General features: G+C 38.9%; 1 protein-coding gene across 1 annotated transcript in view; it reads right to left on the bottom strand.

Moving 5' to 3' along the window:
• Positions 1 to 997: 997 nt before the first annotated feature.
• Positions 998 to 18801, bottom strand: part of LOC131993744 (regulating synaptic membrane exocytosis protein 1-like) — a 142287-nt gene continuing 124483 nt past the window's right edge. The window contains exons 25-35 of the mRNA XM_059359751.1: positions 18531 to 18596; positions 15262 to 15371; positions 12796 to 12914; positions 11142 to 11302; positions 9998 to 10212; positions 7993 to 8025; positions 4499 to 4661; positions 3504 to 3616; positions 3185 to 3286; positions 2363 to 2502; positions 998 to 1880 (exon numbers count right to left, since the gene is read on the bottom strand). Coding sequence (XP_059215734.1) covers positions 1662 to 1880; positions 2363 to 2502; positions 3185 to 3286; positions 3504 to 3616; positions 4499 to 4661; positions 7993 to 8025; positions 9998 to 10212; positions 11142 to 11302; positions 12796 to 12914; positions 15262 to 15371; positions 18531 to 18596 — 1441 coding nt within the window. The 3' untranslated portion in view covers positions 998 to 1661. The remainder of the gene's footprint in view (positions 1881 to 2362; positions 2503 to 3184; positions 3287 to 3503; positions 3617 to 4498; positions 4662 to 7992; positions 8026 to 9997; positions 10213 to 11141; positions 11303 to 12795; positions 12915 to 15261; positions 15372 to 18530; positions 18597 to 18801) is intronic.

Consider the following 18801-nt stretch of genomic DNA (forward strand, 5'->3'; position numbering starts at 1 on the left):
TTGTATTCATATTCAGTACGAGCAAACTGTACAAGAACATGCAACATACAAGCTGGCCTAAAAGTATGTGGAACTAACACACATAAGTCTAGTCTTTTTTTCTGTTTTTGTTTTTTTGAGAATTTGTTCGTTTTTAATTTGTCTCGTCTTCTATTTTACAAAAAAGTAGAGAACAAAACAAAAAAACGAAACGAACGGAACAAAAAGAAACGTGCATGCAGCTTGGGGCCGGGGGCGGGGTGTCCCCGAGTCATGCTGCTCCCTCCTACAGGGGGAGTGTGAGGGGTTAAGGGTGGGGGGAGGGGGGGAGGGAGGGAGGGAGGGTGGGGTGGGCGAAGGGTGTTCGGGCGAGCGTGACCGGACCTTCGTCGTCGGCCTTTGGCGCACTATCGCTCGAAAACCAAACATACACATACACAGAGGGAGTCTGCACCTTACGGCGCCATTCTGAACTCGAAACAAAGACAGAAAAAATGATTCAAAATGAAAAAAAAAAAAAAAAAAAGAAGCAAAATAAGTCAATTTGGCCTCTTATTTTCGTTCTTTTTAGACGAAGAGCAAAACTTTTCTTATTCCGTCCGATTAAAGGAGTCAAGCTTTCCTTGTGCTTGCTTTCATATATCACGACAAGAATGTGCACGTGCGTGTGCAGGCTCCGTTCGTCTACAGAGGTTACCAAACCGCGCCAAACCGATGCCCCTCGTACACGACCGCAGGGTTACCACAAGGTTACCGCAGGGTTACCACAAGGTTACCGCAGAGTTACCACAGGGTTACCGCAGGGTTACCACAAGGTTACCGCAGAGTTACCACAGGGTTACCACAAGGTTACCGCAGAGTTACCGCAGGGTTACCACAGGGTTACCACAAGGTTACCGCAGAGTTACCGCAGGGTTACCACAGGGTTACCGCAGGGTAACCACAGGGTTACCACAAGGTTACCGCAGGGTTACCACAAGGTTACCACAAGGTTACCGCAGAGTTACCGCAGGGTTACCACAAGGTTACCGCAGAGTTACCGCAGGGTTACCACAGGGTTACCGCAGGGTTACCACAGGGTTACCGCAGGGTTACCGCAGGGTTACCGCAGTAACACCGGCAGAGACGACAGCCAACCTCAACGTGACGTGCAGCTGAATGAAGCTACTCGCTAACTCCCACACTTCGTTTACAGCAAGCTCTGCTCTGATTGGCTGGAGGGGCTACTAGGTGGAGGACTCCACTTTGATCTGGGCTGCACAACAAAAGTAAGGAGGAAAGAAAGAAAGAAAGAAAGACAGTAGCGAGAAGTGAAGAATGTTGGACAGGAACCTCCGCTGCTGCAGCTCAGAGGAGAACACAAAGAAAGCAAAGCTTAGAAAACAAAAAGGCGTACAGAGGAGGAAGAGGGAAGGTGTGAGACGTGATTGTCAGACTCCAGCTAAGCTTTGATTGGCTAGTTCTGTCTCTCCCTCTCTCTCTTTCTCTCTCTCGTTCCCTGTTGCTCCGTCTGGCTTTTCATTGGTTGGCCGAGGGCTCGTCGTCGTCCTCGGTGGGGGAGGGAGGGGGGGGCGTGTTCCCGCCCTCTGCTCAGTTCTGGTCCAGTAGCTGTGGTCCATTATTTTGTCATTTAAGGGATATTTTGGGTTGGGGGGGCGGGGTTATCGGTCGCCACTCGGTCACTAGGACCGAATGCCCGGTGGCGGTCCTGAGCTGTCCAATGACGTCTGAGACGCCAGCCGCGTGAGCGGAGCTAATGTAGGGTCCACCAATGAGGACGGCGGAAACAGTTTGTACCAGCCAATCACCGTGCTTGAGAGGTCCAGCTCCTCCAATAATATCTGTGCTACACCCATGAAACATTTGTGGTCCAATCGTCCATAGTCGCCCCAAACTATCACCTGGAAGACAGAACGGAAGAGACGAGTTACAGCAGGAAGAGTTGACATGCACAATCACTTTATTCATGAATTATTTTTTATATTTTATTGCCTTACTTAGTCAAGTAATTTTAAGAAAAATCCAAGCAAAGTTGCAAATGAGAACATGTCATGACAAACTGTAGTATACAATGATGGTATATTCCCTTTAAAGTCATATTAATATTATGTTAGCTCCAGAATGGTAACAGGTCAAAACTTGAGACTAGAATGTTTTTTTGCTTTTAAGTCTCAAGTTCAGTTTTTGCCGCAGAGTCTATTCAAGTTATCAAGTCTCAAATCGACAGAGAGACAATTACACAGCTTTTATGTCGTCATTTTAAAAGCTTTCTCTACTGCATGGCCATTGTTGGTTGTTCAGTTTATTTTAGGTTGAAGTGTCACTAGGTACACTCTCTCCCACACACACACACACACACACACACACACACACAGCAGATTACCTGAAGCACCTTGCCCTGGGGACTCTCCTCGAAGAGCAGGTGCTGCTGGTAGAGCGGCTCCAGGGTCTTTCGTGCAATCTTGGTTTTCTTTTTGGCTTTACAAGTTCCATTATCCAGCAGGTACACCTTGACATAGGGAGCTGGGGACGGAGGGAGGAGGGTTAGAGGGAGAGTGTGTGTGTGTGTGTGTGTGTGTGTGTCAGGGTGTCTGCAGGTTTCAACAGGTCAAATTTAAGACTTTTTCAGACTTTTTTAAAGACCATAATTAATACAATTTAAGACAAATTTCACATCCGTACTGGAAAAAAAGCACAAAAAACATAAAGGAACATTGGAGGTCTGGAATTACTTCCAGAGTTTATGAATTTATTCACAGCTCAAATTGTGACCGGGCTGCACAGGTACTGACAGCATCTACTGCATCTCAATAAATTAGAATATGATGGAAAAGTCCATTTCCAAATAGCCCCAACCAAGTATTGAGTCATATAGATGGACATACTTTTCAGAGGCCGACATTTCCATATTAAAGATACTTTTTAAAATTGATCTTGTAATATTAAAATTTGGTTGAGACATTGAATTTTAGGTCTTCATTAAATGTAAGCCATAATCATTATAATAGATTATAATAGAAGAAATTAAATACATTAAAACAAGAAATGTTTCATTCTGTGTGTAAAGGATCTATATGTGTTATTTCCACTTTTTGAACTGAATACAATTTAAGACCAATTTCACATCCGTACTGGAAAAAAAGTGTGTGTGTGTGTGTGTGTGTGTGTGTGTGTGCGTGTGTGTGTGTGTGTGTGTGTGTGTTACCTGGGAGGGATTTGGAGCCTGGTTTGGAGTTAAGGCCTCGTGCCCTGATCACCTCCACCTCCAGCTGACCTTTCTTATCCATCAAACCGATCTGAACATCACCTGTATGCACAAATATAACACATATAAACCACATCAGACACAAATAAAGATAAAGGTGAAGTACATTATAGTATTTTTCTATTTAAAAAACAAAAAATGTATTCATTCGACAGGCAAAAGTACATACAGTGAGAAATAAGGACTTTTTCTTTCTTTCATTACAGTATTCTTCTAATTTTAATGTAATGTAATTGTATGTGATGGAGCCGTCACTCACCCATGGCAGGTGTGGCCAGTGTTTGCCGGCCGACCAGCTGACCGGGGCCTAAACCGTCCAGGAAGTCACTGAACTGACTGTCGGCTCCCAACCGCATACCTGAGAAGATCAGACTGACACACACACACACACACACACATTATTTAACTACTTCAGCTCTCAAAAAACATACCAGGAATTGCAAATAAGGGTACAAATATAAGTTAGTAGTGGGGCAGAAAACCAGAAGGATTGTGCATTTTATTGTCAAATTTGGTATTCTTGTAGCCAAAGGCATTTAGAACAAAATTAGATGTGGAGGCACGGCAAATTTTAAATATGGCGGCCATTTTTCAAGATGGCCGCCAGTGACGATAAGATGAAATTCCACATTAACAATAGATAATATGAGTTAGGAGCATCAAATTTGGTACAGTTATAGCCAGAGACATGGGGAACATGTGGAGGGATCAAGACTTTTTAATATGGCAGCCATTTTTCAAGATGGCCGCCAGTCACAACTGTTTTTAGATTAAATTCCAGTTTAACAATAGATAATATGTGATAGGAGCATCAAATTTGGTACAGTTATAGCAAAAGACACAAGGATCAAAACTTTTCAATATGGTGGCCATTTTTCAAGAAACTACACTTTGTAATGAGTGTAGTTTATGCTTTCATGGGGGCACCAAGTTTGTGTGGAGTTTCGGTTTTAAGAGGTATAAATTTAGTGTAAATTTACACTTATATGCTAAATGAAAAAAGCAGACGTTTAAAACTTGCATGAAGCTTTGCCATGTGTTGTGAGCTTGTAGATTGGCTTTTTTCAAATTTATAGGTATAGATGTATGTATTAAACCCATTAGATTTATTACACCCCTTAAAATCAAGAGGGCTTAACGACCCCCCTTGGATCTTTGGCGCCCCCCTGGGGGGTCGGGCCCCCCTGGTTGGGAATCACTGCTCTAGTACACTGAACACATCATCTTCACAACATGCATTGTGTGTGTACGTACTTCCCCTCAGAGCTGTAGCTGTTCATGCTGCCATCAGTCGACTCTCTGCTGGCCTGTCGGTTCATGGCGGAGCCTCCCCGTGGGTACTCCACCGCCATGCCCGTCTCCACGCTCCTCTGGATGCTGCTGCTGGCGCCCTTACCCACTTTTTTACCTGCTGAAGCTTCAGGGGCAAAGAGGAGGCGTTAAAGTGTTAGACTTTGCATGTGTTTATATTTTAACCAAGGCTGCTATTAGTTATCAGGCATCTGATGTTATACCTACCCAAAACTCACAGACAAACTCACTGCACAGAATGTGGAAAACTAGGAATACACTACTACTATACAGCAATGTGTTTGTATCAATTCAAGGAAGCAACTGATAAGACTATAGTATGGGCTGAAATATGTGCCACCAGAAACTGAATTTGAATTTTTTATATTTGAATTTGAATTGCTTAACTTGTATAATTTTAATTATTTATCATAATAATAAACTGAATTTGAATCACATCATTTTAATCTGTATTGTAGAATTTGAATCATTGCATTGAAAAACTGAATCTGAATTGTAATTTGAAACTGAATTTATTAGTTTGGAACTGAACTTAAAGTTCTCACAATTCAAATTCAGTTTGCGAAATTCAATTTCAATTTTCTGCAACAAACATCTGGGTAGTTGAGGCAGAGCAATCAAGTGCAGATACACAGAGCGCCTCTTCAGCCAATCAGCACCTTCGTTTTCTTTTGTAACGTTTGTTGCCACCCGGTTGCCATAGCGCCTCTTCGGCCAATCAGCACCTCCGTTTTCTTTTGTAACGTTTGTTGCCACCCGGTTGCCATAGCGCCTCTTCGGCCAATCAGCACCACTGTTTTCTTTTGTAACATTCGTTGCCACCCGGTTGCCATAGCGCCTCTTCGGCCAATCAGCATATCCGTCTTCTGCACTTCATTGCTCTGCCTCAACTACCCGGATGATCGTCGCAGAAAATTGAGATTGAATTTCGCAAACTGAATTTAAATTGTGAGAACTGAATGTTCAGTTCCAAACTAATAAATTAAATTTCAAATTACAATTCAGATTCAGTTTTTCAATGCAATGATTCAAATTGAAATATACAAATTCAAATTATGTGAATATCAAATTCAGTTATTTAATGCAATTATTCAAGTTAAGCAATTCATATTCAAATATAAATAATTCTAATTCAGTTTTTCCGGTGGCACATTATTGCAGCCCATACTATAGGCTGAGGTTCAGCAGTATGAAGGTCATCCCATGCAAGTTATATTCCATGGTAATCTCACCAACAAAAACCAACATTTTCGATAAATACATAACAATTTTTCAGGATGCTTTAAAAGGTTTTTTTGTAGAAAATCACAGCCTTTTTCGAAAATAAGATTGTTATTAAGATGATGAGGTCACTGCAGGAAGATAACATGGCTTAGTCAATCCACCCCAATCTTCAATGTTTGGCAAGTACAAAAAAAACATACAGTGTACATGTGGACTTAAAGGGAGAGGTCAAATCTTTTTAAAAGCCTGCTGTTTCTCTTTGTGTTTCTTTATTAACACGTGATGTCCTTTCAGTCCACCCAAAAAGAAAAGCAGTGTTTGAGATTTATATTCTTTTTGTCGGTGAAATGAAAGCAGTGAAAATTAAGCCTGTCACGATAATTACAATATCGACTTATCATTTGACATATAAAATGGACACGATACCTTTTTTGTGTTTGTTTACATGAGCAATCAACACTGCTTCTCTCTGTCCACGTTTTAACGCAGACTTTTTGTGCTTTTTTTTTGTAATACTGCAAATGTTTGACAGGCATGGGGAATTGCCCAAAAAATCTCCCAACAGCTGTTTATATATTATTTATAATATATAATAATATAATTATCTAAGTACATTTTCCGTTAACAGAGCCTGAGAGTCTCATTTGTTTTAATTGTCGTCTATAGATATTAATGTTTTATTTATCCATCCATTCTCGTCCACTTATCCGGGGCCGGGTCGCGGGGGCAGCATTTCCACATATAAATCCCAATGTTTTAAAATGAACTGCTGTAGAAAAGGATGGATTATTACGCTCCAAAATAATTACATCAGTGGCATTAAATGGTCCTAAAACGACACCAATGATACTATCGTTTATCGTGATAGTTTCTGGGAAAATACATTGTCCTAAAAAATGTGTTATCGTGACAGGCCTAGTGAAAATAAAAAGGCAATCAATCAAAAGACAATTGAGAAAATGATTTTTGAATCAGCCAGGCTTCTTGAAAAACTGAACACAGTGGGGACAGAAGAGGGTGGAGTAAGGAAGCGTGCCGGAGACAGAGTTCAGGAAGGGCTGGAGGTGCTGGGAACTATAATCTATAACTATAAGTCTGCCAGAGTCTGCTCTAAAACTCTCCCTGACTATCAATCTCCTGTCCTTCTGACTTTGCTCTATGTTGTCTGAATCTGTGACTCTTTGGTAAATGAACTGTGATGCTTTATTGTAGGGATGCACGATTATTTTGATCAATATTGTAATCACGATTATTAATCACGATTATTCATCACGTTAGGGAAAACATCTGTGTTTTTATTGCACTATTTTTAAACAAACAATAGGAACAGTTTTTAGTGTCTGGTGCTTGTTGTAAACAAACAGAGATGAGTGTACTGCTACAGAGCTAACTGTTAGCCTGTTAGCAGGTTGCAGACTGGACGCTAAGGGGTTAACATCCTCTCCGGCTCTGCAGCTGGGAAAGACTGCTGCAGGAGGACTGTGCCGCTTTCGACTCGTTCTTACTCTTCTTAACGAGCCGCTGACCACCCCGCAGCTCGTTAAAAAGAGCCATTGGCCCCTGCGGCTCGTTAAGAAGAGCCACCGGCCCCCGCGGCTTGTTAAGAAGAGTAAGAAGGAGTCTCCAATAACACCAGAAAAAGTCGCTGGATTTTTTCGCCAGTCGCTTTTTTGAAAAATAGTCGATAAGGGGGGTCTTAAAAGTCGCTAAATATAGCAACAAAGTCACTAAGTTGGCAACACTGCTTCCCTGGCTTTTACAAATGCCGCATGTTGTTGTGGCGTCGAGTACTACGTCACACCCTGCTTAGTGTTCTATCCAATCAGCAACCAGGCTTTTTTCAGGGGAGAAAAACGGCCCCGCCCCCTGGTGGTTGGAGCCACATTTTAAAATGGTGTATCGCCGACGATCAGGTTAATTTAATCGTGGCGGCCAAAATCGTGATCGCGATTAAAATTCTATTAATTGTGCAGCCCTACTTTATTAATTATCTTATTAACATCTCTCTCTGCAATTAGAAAAACATCAGAGATGTGACATTTAACAGCTGCTACATAATGTATTTAATCCTGTTATATAATCTATCACCATGCTTTGTTTATCATGCACCAGTTATGCACATTCATGGCACTTCAATCCTTAGAAGCATCACCTACAGTGTCTGACTGTCTTCCTTTCAAACTGTCTGTTTTTCTGTCTAACTATTGCTTTACCTTTCTGTCTGTCCGCCGCCTTACCCGCCGCCTCTGAAATAACACACACACACACACACACAAAGCCAATAAACAACAACATCATCAGAAACAACAAAACTGGATACACTGATAAAACAATCTATACGTTGACAGTGTTATTGTCTATCTGGCATTGACGTCTCTATTTATAGCATGTTAGAGTGTGTTTTCACCCAAAAGTGATCAGTTTGTTTTTTGAATCCATAATCTATAATCTTGAGGCAACCGGGGGCCTGTTCATTAAAGTGCGTTTACCAAATAAACCAGACTCATTTTAAATTATTCTGACTCATTTTCAGTTGACTTGGTTTGAAATCAGAAAGAAAGAAAATGCACCATTGAACAAAACACTGGTCTAAAGTCAGTTTTCCTGCTCTTTATTATATTCAGACAGTGGAAAGAATAAAGGGTTTATTTTGGTTGGTGATAGTTGAAACTGTGGAAAGAATAACAAAGATGTTTTTTTGGTGAGTTTAATTTTGTTTCTGGTGGATTTGAGCAATGCATTCGCACACACGCCCCTGCAAATACATTGGGAAATTGCAGATCGTTGGGCTGATTGTGGCCTGTTGGAACATTTTTATTTTTTTTATATTGTTTTATTAATATTGTTATATTTATATTATATATTGGAATCTATTTTGTTCATTGTTTTTCCCCCTTATATTATCATATATTGTGGTTGTTTTTGTAACTTTGTAGCAATCTGGAACAAAAATTTCCTTTGGGATGAATACAGTTCTATCCTATCTTATTTTAACATACAGCAGTGTACAGTGTACAAAAAAATGTCTGACTTTGGCGGCCCACAAAGGAAGTTTCAAAATAGACTATCTAATTTTTCATAAGCCATTAGAATGATTGGAAAGATGCTCTAATGCTGTAAAAAAATATATACATAAAGGCTTTCAGAAAAATAATTTTTTAAATAGCCTTTCCAGCTAAACTTGCTGCTTCAGCTTTACTGATATACATTTTGTATTAGACTTTTAGTTTGTTAATCATCTTCCAAAGGCAAAGACTGATTTACCACACAGTATAAAACAGACTGGATGCCATTGGAGGCTGCCAATCCTCTTGGCGATGGTATTATTTATTTACAGTAATTACCCTAATGTCTTAAAATAATTGTGGTGGAGATTCTTTGATGAAATGACACACGCTGCATATTTAACCCATTTAAGCCAGGAAAGCATTACCGCATTTCTACCATTAAAATTTGGGGCACTATTGCGTTATTCTACCATTAAAGCCGGGAAAGCGGATACGTCATTTTGTAGTATTTGGAGTTTTTTCCACCTATTTTCAATCTCTTGGCCAATGAAATGCATCAGAATACATGTGGGAGTGTCGCAATGCAACATGGGACTTTTCCAGAACTTTGAAATCATCACCAAAAAAAGACACAGACTGACTGAAAAAGACACAAAATGACAAAAAAGACAAAAAAGGACACAAAATGACTAAAAAAAGACACAAAATGACCAAAAAAACCACAAAATTACAAAAAAAGATGCAAAATGACTCAAACAAGACACATGAAGACACAAAATGACTAATAAAAGACAAAATGACTAAAAAATGACCAAAAAAGACACAAAATGACTAAAAAAAGACACAAAATGCGAATACATGTGGGAGTGTCGCAATGCATCATGGGACTTTCCCCGAACTGAAATCATGGAGGAAGACGACTATAGCGGAGGGAGTTCAGACATAACATCTATAAGCTCTCAAATACTTTTTGTATTTCATTTTTTGTATTTTCATTATCTGCTACAGAGGCTGAAAAATCTATTATTGAGTAGGAAGCGTTGACACTTTTGTTCAGGTTTTAGGGGGTAATTTTAAAATCGCCCAGAGGTTTTACAGGCATTTTTTCCAGCCGTTTTAGGCCTAAATGGGTTAAGGCCTTCAGTTAGTAAGTAAGTAGGCCTACTGCTGCTGTATGTTATGTATCTGTGTGATGATTTCTCAGTCTGACCTGTCTGGCTGAGTTGTGAGGTACTCCGGCTGCGTCTGGATGGCAGGATGGCGACAACACGTTGGCTGAGGCTCGAGCGCCGATTCTTGATCCCGCTCCCCAGGCTCCCGAGCGCCGTGTCTGATTGGCTGCCGTCCGCGTGCTCCATGCCGTAGATTTCGCCGCTCACGCTGGTGCTCTTCATCATGTGGCGGCCCGTTGCGCGCATGGCCCTGCTGATAGTCACACGTCATCCAAAAATAAGTATATTTTCAAACTAGACTTAAACAGGGTACGCTTTTTGAGTGGTCAAATTCAAGCACTTTTCAAGCACTTTCAAGGTCCATTTTCAAGCTTTTCCAGTACCTTTCAACGGTTGTAAATGGCATGTTTTAGAGGAGTACTTCAATACTAAAAGGGGTCATTTCATTCAACCATACCACCAGCATTGGTGTTACACTTTTAACAACTAAGAGTAGTTTGCTAATCTCATAAAACATACTGGTATGGGTCACAAAATGACCCAAAAAAGACACAAAATGACAAAAAAGACACAAAATGACAGAAAAAAAATACTTAAAGAAGACACAAAACGACCAAAAAAAGACACAAAATGACCAAAAAAAGACACAAAATTACCAAAAAAAAGACACAAAATTACCAAAAAAGACAACATTATTTAAAAAAGACACAAAATTATTAAAAGACACAAAATTACTAAAAAAAAGACACAAAACGATCAAAATAGACACAAAATGACAAAAAAAGACACAAAATTAAAAAAAAAAGACACAAAATGACTGAAAAAACACTAAATTATTAAAGAAGACACAAAATGACCAAAAAAGACACAAAATTACAAAAAAAGTAATTAAAGGGACCTTCCACACACATTACTGCTCTTTATTATATTCAGACACAACCTAAATGTACCTGCACCATGCACTTTAGACCGTACACTAAAATCCTTTAAATAGGGCTCATTATGTGTAAGTTTAATACTCCCCAATGTTTTGTCATTTTATTTTGCTAATTTAATGGTGTGCCTCCATAACTGAGAATCTGGAGACTGTAGGGAAAACAGCATGTAGAGCCACAGTATTTTTACATCTCGCTCTGTGAATTAAGGGTTTATTTTGGTTGGTGAGTGGGTTTGTGCATGTACCTGAAGCGTCCCCGGGGTCTCTCTGACTGGATGGACATGTAGCTGGTGCTACTGATGCGAGAGGCACTGCTGGTTCGAGAGATGGCTGACACGTCGCTGACATCACTGTCTGAGGACTTATGGGAAACGTTCTCGCTGCTCCTCCTCTGGTCTTTGTAGAGCTGCAGGAGACAAATATCACACGAAACGTTTCTAGGAGATACTAGTAGGGCTGGGCGATGTAGAATAGAATAGAATAGAATAGCTTTATTGTCACTATACACATGTACAATGAGATTTGAGAGCTGACTCCAAAAAGCAGTGCGACAATAAATAACATACATAAAAATATACAATATAAACATAAACATACACATACTTAGGCAAGTAAATGTAAAGAAAAAAATATATAAGATATAATGTAAAACATAGGTAAGGTGCACAGTCTTAAATTCAATTTGCCAGAAGCAGATATGATGCTATTTAGTGTTCATAAATATATTGCACAATGAAGGACAATTTATTCCCTAGTCTTTGAGGTGTTCAGGAGGAGATATTTCTTGTGACTCTCCAGTCACTGAAGGCTTTTATCAGATCCCTATATTCAGATTCCTGTCCATTCCTGATACACGCCACAATAGCAGTGTCGTCCGAGTACTTCTGGATGTGGCAGGACTCAAGAGTTGTATTTGAAGTCCGCTGTGTACAGTGTGAACAGGAGTGGAGCCAGTACAGTGCCTTGTGGAGCCCCTGTGCTGCTCATTAATGTCCCAGAAACACAGTTCCCCAACCTGCTGTGTTGTTTGTATGCAAACTGCAGGGGGTCAAGTTTGTCTTTGACTTCAGCTCTCAGTAGGCGTAGAATCAGCCGCTCCAAGGTCTCATGATGTGAGAAGTGAGGGCTACTGGTCTGTAGTCATTAAGTCATTTCAGCTGGACATTTTATTTTTTGGTACCGGCACAACAATTAATGGGGTATCTATGCTGTAGATGGGGTCTCCGTGAGACTTTTCCTTTCAATTTAATTTTTTCTATGATACCTATTAGTTTTAAGTTGAAAAATATGTTCTAAAAACTTAAATCGGACATATCACGTCTGTTACGCAGACATTAACAATTCAGATTTTACAACAGAGCATAAAAGCCATTATAAATCTTGAATCAATACAGCTACACTTTTTTTTATATTATTCAGTTTGTGCTGGTGATATATACCGTCAGATTTAAAACATTTCACATTCAGTCAGATGGGGGACGGTGTAATGCATCACAGAGACAGGACTGACACCACACATACAAAAAGTGAAACTCCCGGCATGTAGACATGTGTGAAAGTCAGGATACGGCCATTAAACTGTCACTTCTCTGTAAGTTAGGGACCGGAGGAGCAGCCGCTATGGATTAGTATATTGGAGGTGTTACGTAGGTCCATTCTTCAGTGACTGCCCACATAGAACCAATTCATTTTATTGAGTGGTCTTCACCATTACTGTAAGATAATTTATTACTTTCTGAGACAGTAAATGCAATTCACTGCGATGCACTTCAGCAACATTATGGCCCATGCTGTCTGGCTGGAAGCCTTATTATTATCCCCCTCCATTCTCCTGATGAGTCGGTTTTAAAGTGAACCGTCAGGATAAATAAAGCCAAAAAAAAAAAAGGTGTGGCCCACCTCCCGTTTGTTCTTGAGGGCTCGGTCCAGGTCCTGTTGGCTGGAGGTGGTGGCAGCGGACACCCGGTTGGAATGAACCCTCCTCGTGAGCTCACGGACACACTCCTCTGCTACCAGGGCTGCACAAAGACACACACAGGAAAAATTAGTTAATTGTGCAAAATTGACACGATTTTCTTCCGGTCAATTAGTTTAACCCTTTGGTGCACAACATATTGACCCCCCTTCTAATGCACAACAAGGGGTCAAAAGTGACCCGCGTTCATGTCCATGTTATTTAATGCTGCTGTGTGTTTCTGTGCTCTATCTTTTGATATCAACTTATTTTATGATTAAATATTCCAAGTATTCTTTAAATATCTTGTTTTTGATAACAACAGATCATTATTTCCATTTTGCCTCTCATACTTTATGAAGAAAAAAAGTTTTTGTATTATTACATAGCTAACTACTTGGCTTAGTAGCTTGCTAAGCTAACTACTTAGCCAAAAAGTTAGCTAAGTAGTTAGCTTAGCAAGCTCCTTGGCTAACTACTTAGCCAAGAAGTTATCTAAGTAGTTAGCTTAGCAAGCTACTTAGCTAAATACTTAGCCAAAAAGTTAGCTTAGTAGTTAGCTTAGCAAGCTCCTTAGCTAAATACTTTGCCAAAAAGTTAGCTAAGTAGTTAGCTTAGCAAGCTACTTAGCTAAATACTTAGCCAAAAGGTTGGCTAAGTAGTTAGCTTAGCAAGCTACTTAGCTAAAAATGGATATGGGTTATTTTTTACCCATGTTGTGCATTAGAAGAGTAGTGAAACAAAAGGGAATTTCATTAAAAAATGAATTAAGGAAAACATAAAATTAGGATGTATGATGACCAAAAACAAACTAATTGAGGAAAACCTGGAATACTGAATGAGGAAAATAATTTATGTCAAAGATATAGAACATAAAAACTCTGTCGGGTCACTTTAGACCCATGTTGTGATTCAAAGGCTTAAACAGCATGATTAAAGTTTTATTGATATAGACAATTTGTCGTTTTAAAGGTTTTTTTGGCAGACTGTCTTTAGGCAGAGAGTAATGACTTCCTGGAGTCCGTCACCACTGTGAGGTTGCCAGACAACCAGCAGCTACGCCAGAAATGAATGGCGTGTTCACACCAGATGTAAGCAAAATTTTTGTGCTGAAGTGCGGAACTGCGGAAGTTTGACTGTAAGATCACAGTTGTGTCTTATCTTACTTGCACGCCACCGTAACTTTCTCACATCCACTGTTGCTAAAAATAACCTCCACACCTTTGCAGCTGATGTGAAAGTCACAGATGTGTTGGAAAACAACACACTTTCATGTCTGAATCAATAATATCATCCAAAGGTGCACACAGCTCAGTGAACTTCACCGGCTCTCAAAGAACTGTGTTGGGATGACTGCTGGTACGCTGTACTGCAGCAGTATATTCCATTAGGGTTGGGTCATTGTGTGCAAAACTCCATCGACCATGTTCTAATAAAGATATTTTTTTATAGTCCTGTAACACAATTTAGTTTAAAGCCTTAATTTGGCTCAATTTAAAAAAACATTTTCAAGCTGTTTGATGCGGTGAAAGTGAAAAAAAATATTTATACATCACATACATTTGTATGAGAGGGACCATTTCGGGTCCCGAAAAGTCAAAGTCTGATTTTTTCAAATAAACTCTTTTGTCCATAACAAAAAAGGATGTGCATGCTTTTGTTATAATAACAATAATAATAATAACTAGAAAATTTCCTCTGGGGAAATTCTGAAAGGGCCACGGGGGCTACTGCCGGTGTGTGTACACTATGATGAGACTCTTCAGAGATTTCAAACTATGCCCTTTAATCTCAAAATGTGTGTGTGTGTATGTGTGTGTAGTGAAAATCACATAAAGTTACCTGTGTGTGTGTGTGCGTGTGTGTGTGTGTGTGTGTGCAGAATTTCTCCAAAAATGATCATGGTCATTGAACAGGGATTGATAAAAAAACTATATGACCTATCGAAACGCAAAGTAATACACCGATACACAAGACTTGTGTCTACTGTTTAAAGTTTAAATGGAGTCTCTAGGTGAAATTATGCCGGAGAAGTAGACGTCTGAAAATATTCAATTAATGTTCTTTTTTGCTCATTTTCTTTCGGCCCTCCCATTCATTTCAATGCAAAATTTTGGGCAGTTTTTTGCGACTTACGTCGCGAAAAAATCATATTCCGTAGAGAAAAGTAATAGCACACCGATCCCGATCAAACCGCACGTTTTGATATATAATTTGTCCTACAACTCTTCAAGTTGTAGGACTAGTAGCGGGACGAAATTGCGTCCGCAAGACGAATAAGAAGAAATCCACAGTATAACAGTAGTGCTCGGTGCGATTGCCCCGAGGCCCTAATAATAAAAATAATAGTCCTGTACAGCACAAGTAACAACTCTTTTTTTTCACTTAAAAACACAGTCATGGACACGTACCTTGTTCTGCGGTGCTGCTCTTGGGGGGAAGCTGTGGGAGTTGCCGGACTCTGCGGGCGGAGGAGGACGTCACTGAGGAGGAAAGAGACGCACCACCTTGGAGGTGGCCCCTGATACAAACAACATGATAGTGAGCAGACAGACGGAGGGAGAGATGGAGAGAGAAGAAGAATGAACAAAAGCAAGGATGAAAAGAATGGAGAGAAAATGGAATTTAAGTTAATAAGTTTGTGATTCAGGGTTCAACGCTGCAGCACCGGGCCCTTGCAGGTCAGAGGTCACATTCAGACAGAATCATTTGGACTTTATAAGTTCACCTGAAGAGAAAGAAAACTGCTTCATATTTCTTGTCTTAAGATGTGAAAAAAAAACAACACAAAATTACCCAAAAGACACAAAATGACCGAAAATGACCGAAAAAGACACAGAATGACAGAAAAAAAAACTAAATTATTTTAAAAAAGAAACAAAATGACAAAAAAAGTCACAGAATTACCGAAAAAGACACAAAATTTAAAAAAATGACACAAAATGACAGAAAAAAGACAAAATGACCAAAAGGAAGACACACAAAAGTATTTAAAGACACAGAATTACCAAAAAAAGACACAAAATTATTCAAAAAAGACACAAAATTACCCAAAAAAGACACAAAATTACCAAAAAGAAGACACAAAATGACTAAAAAAAAGACACAAAATTATTTAAAAAAAGACACAAAATTATTTTAAAAAGACACAAAACTACAAAAAAAAGACACAAAATTACCAAAAATCATCAGATATAAAGTTAAAGTGACAGAATGTGGTTATAGGAAAAGAAAGAAGAGCAACAAGAGTTTAGTGAGGAATCAGCAGCAACGACATATTGACAGAGTGAAGCAGAGTGAAGCTTTGCTCAGGGGCTGATAGTGAGGGATCCTGTTGCAGAAAGAGCAGCAAATAAAGATTTAGAGAGTGGAAGAACACAGAGCCAAGGTGAAAGCCTTCAAGCACTAATCCCAGCATGTCTGCAGACATCCATTCACTGAGAAACATTCTCACTGCAGAACCAAGAACAGAAGCATTCAGAAAAAAACCTGTTTCACAGTGAAGTGTTTGTTAATTCTGTATGTTTTGGCATGTCGCTGAAATATTATAGTATAAATTGTCAAAATGGAAATCTTTGAATGTGATTTATTTTTTCGTTACATCAGGGGTCTCAAACTCAAATTACCTGGGGGCCGCTGGAGGCAGTATCAAAATGACCAAAAAAAAAAAAAAAAGACACAAAATTACTAAAAAAAAAGACATAAAATCACCAAAAAAGACAAAATGACTGAAAAAACACTACATTACTCAACGACACAAAATTACAAAAAAGACACAAAATGACCCAAAAATACACAGAATTACCAAAAAAGACAAAATTATAAAATAAGACACAAAATGACCGAAAAAGATACAGAATGACAGAAAAAAAACTAAATTACTTAAAAAAGAAAAATGACCAAAAAAGACAGAATTACCAAGAAAGACACAAAATATTTAAAAAAAGACACAAAATGATGTAAAAAAGACACAAAATGACCAAAAAGAAGACACAAAATTACTAAAAGAGACACAAAATTATTTATAAAAGACACAAAATTACTAAAAAAGACACAAAACTATAAAAAAAGACAAAATTATTTTTAAAAAGTAATTAAAGGGACCTTCCACACACAACACGGTAAAGTGCCATTCATATAAAACTCACATTAAACTTTCATATCAAGGTGGGGGCCACGAAATATCGTCACGAGGGCCACAATTGGCCCGCGGGCCGCGAGTTTGAGACCCCTGCTTTACATGGAAACATCAACAAATTACTGCAGCTAAAACACAACAGTTGCTCAGAGATGACTAAACACAATACATACACCAGTGACACACAAACACACAACAACAGCAGTGAAACACACACAAACACAAACATAATGAGGCTGTTCCTCTCCAGTAGATCTACTGGTTGTGTGTCAGTGGGTTAGACTGGTGACTGGTTCCCCTTACCAAGGGGCCTCAGTGGGGCCTTCTTCCCTCTGGAGCCCCTTAAGATGGAGGTGGGCTTGATTCTGGTACACACACACACACACACACACACACACACACAGTCACACGAGTGCCATACAAACCAAAAGCCCCGCAACACAGTGTGAAATCAGCAGCATGCAGGAACAGAAACGGGAGGAAAGATGGAGAAGAGAAAAGCAACAGAATACAAATAAATAAAAAGTCCTCAAAATGATATGACACTCAATTAAAATGTGTTGTGGATGGTGTTTGGACCTTTCTGTCCTTCACAAGAGGAATTGTGGTAATTTTCTGTCTTTTTTTGGTAATTCTGTGTCTTTTTTAATAATTGTGTGTGTTTTTTTTAAATAATTTTGTGTCTTTTTAAAATAATTTTGTCTTTTTGAAAAAAAAGAATTTTGTGTGTTTTTTAAAATAATTTTGTGTCTTTTTTATAATTTTGTCTTTTAATAAAAATTTTGTCTTTTTTTAAATAATTGTGTCTTTTTTAATAATTTTGTGTCTTTTTTGTAATTTTGTGTCTTTTTTGTAATTTTGTGTCTTTTCTAAAATAATTTTGTGTCTTTTTTTTGTTATTCTGTGTCTTTTTTAATAATTTTGTGTCTTTTTTTAAATAATTTTGTGTCTTTTTTTAAAATAATTTTGTGTCCTTTTTTTAGTAATTTTGTGTCTTCTTTTTGGTCATTTTGTGTCTTTTTTTAGTCATTTTGTGTCTTTTTTGCTCATTTGTGTCTTTTATGTCATTTTGTGTCTGTTGTTGTGTCCTTTTAGTTATTTTGTGTCTTTTTTTGGTAATTTTGTGTCTTTTTTGTCATTTTGTGTGTTCTGAGGGTTTTTTTTTTTTGGTCATTCTGTCTTCTCATTTTGTCTTTTTTGGTCATTTTGTGTCTTTCTTTTAGTAATTTTGTGTCTTTTTTAGTCATTTTTTGTCTTTTTTTAGTAATTTTGTGTCTTCTTTGGTCATTTTGTGTCTTTTTTAGTCCTTTACTTTTACTCAATTAAGGAATCTGGATACGTCTAAACCTCTGATCGTCTCCTTCCTCCGTAATATTAATCCTGTGGCTTGAGACCACTTTAAGAATAGATGGCTTCTTTAAAACTGGTGAATGGATTTGAAAAGCTACCAGCAATAGATCTGTTTATTTGTTATAAAAGCTCCCTGTAACGACGTCACACAGTGCTGCCTGACATGTGCTGAGGCTCCAGTACATGTCTTACCTGCTACTGTCAAGGAGCTTCCTGCCAAGAGTGTGACACTCAGGTGTCTCCAGGGTCCGAGGCTGCCTGGAGAATGGTGGATGAGCAAAGGGAACAATACAGAAAAGAAAAAAAAATATGGATGGATGGATGAGAGGATGGAAGAGAGCATGATGGAGGATACATCACTTAGATTTAGAAGAGTCTGACTCTGTCACTGGCCTTATAAGTTTATGATGTGGAAAACAGGAAATGGGAGGCATGCTGTGATGGATGGTGTGGTTGTGATATG

Source organism: Centropristis striata, chromosome 20, assembly GCF_030273125.1.
Source record: "Centropristis striata isolate RG_2023a ecotype Rhode Island chromosome 20, C.striata_1.0, whole genome shotgun sequence".
Lineage (NCBI taxonomy): Eukaryota > Metazoa > Chordata > Actinopteri > Perciformes > Serranidae > Centropristis > Centropristis striata.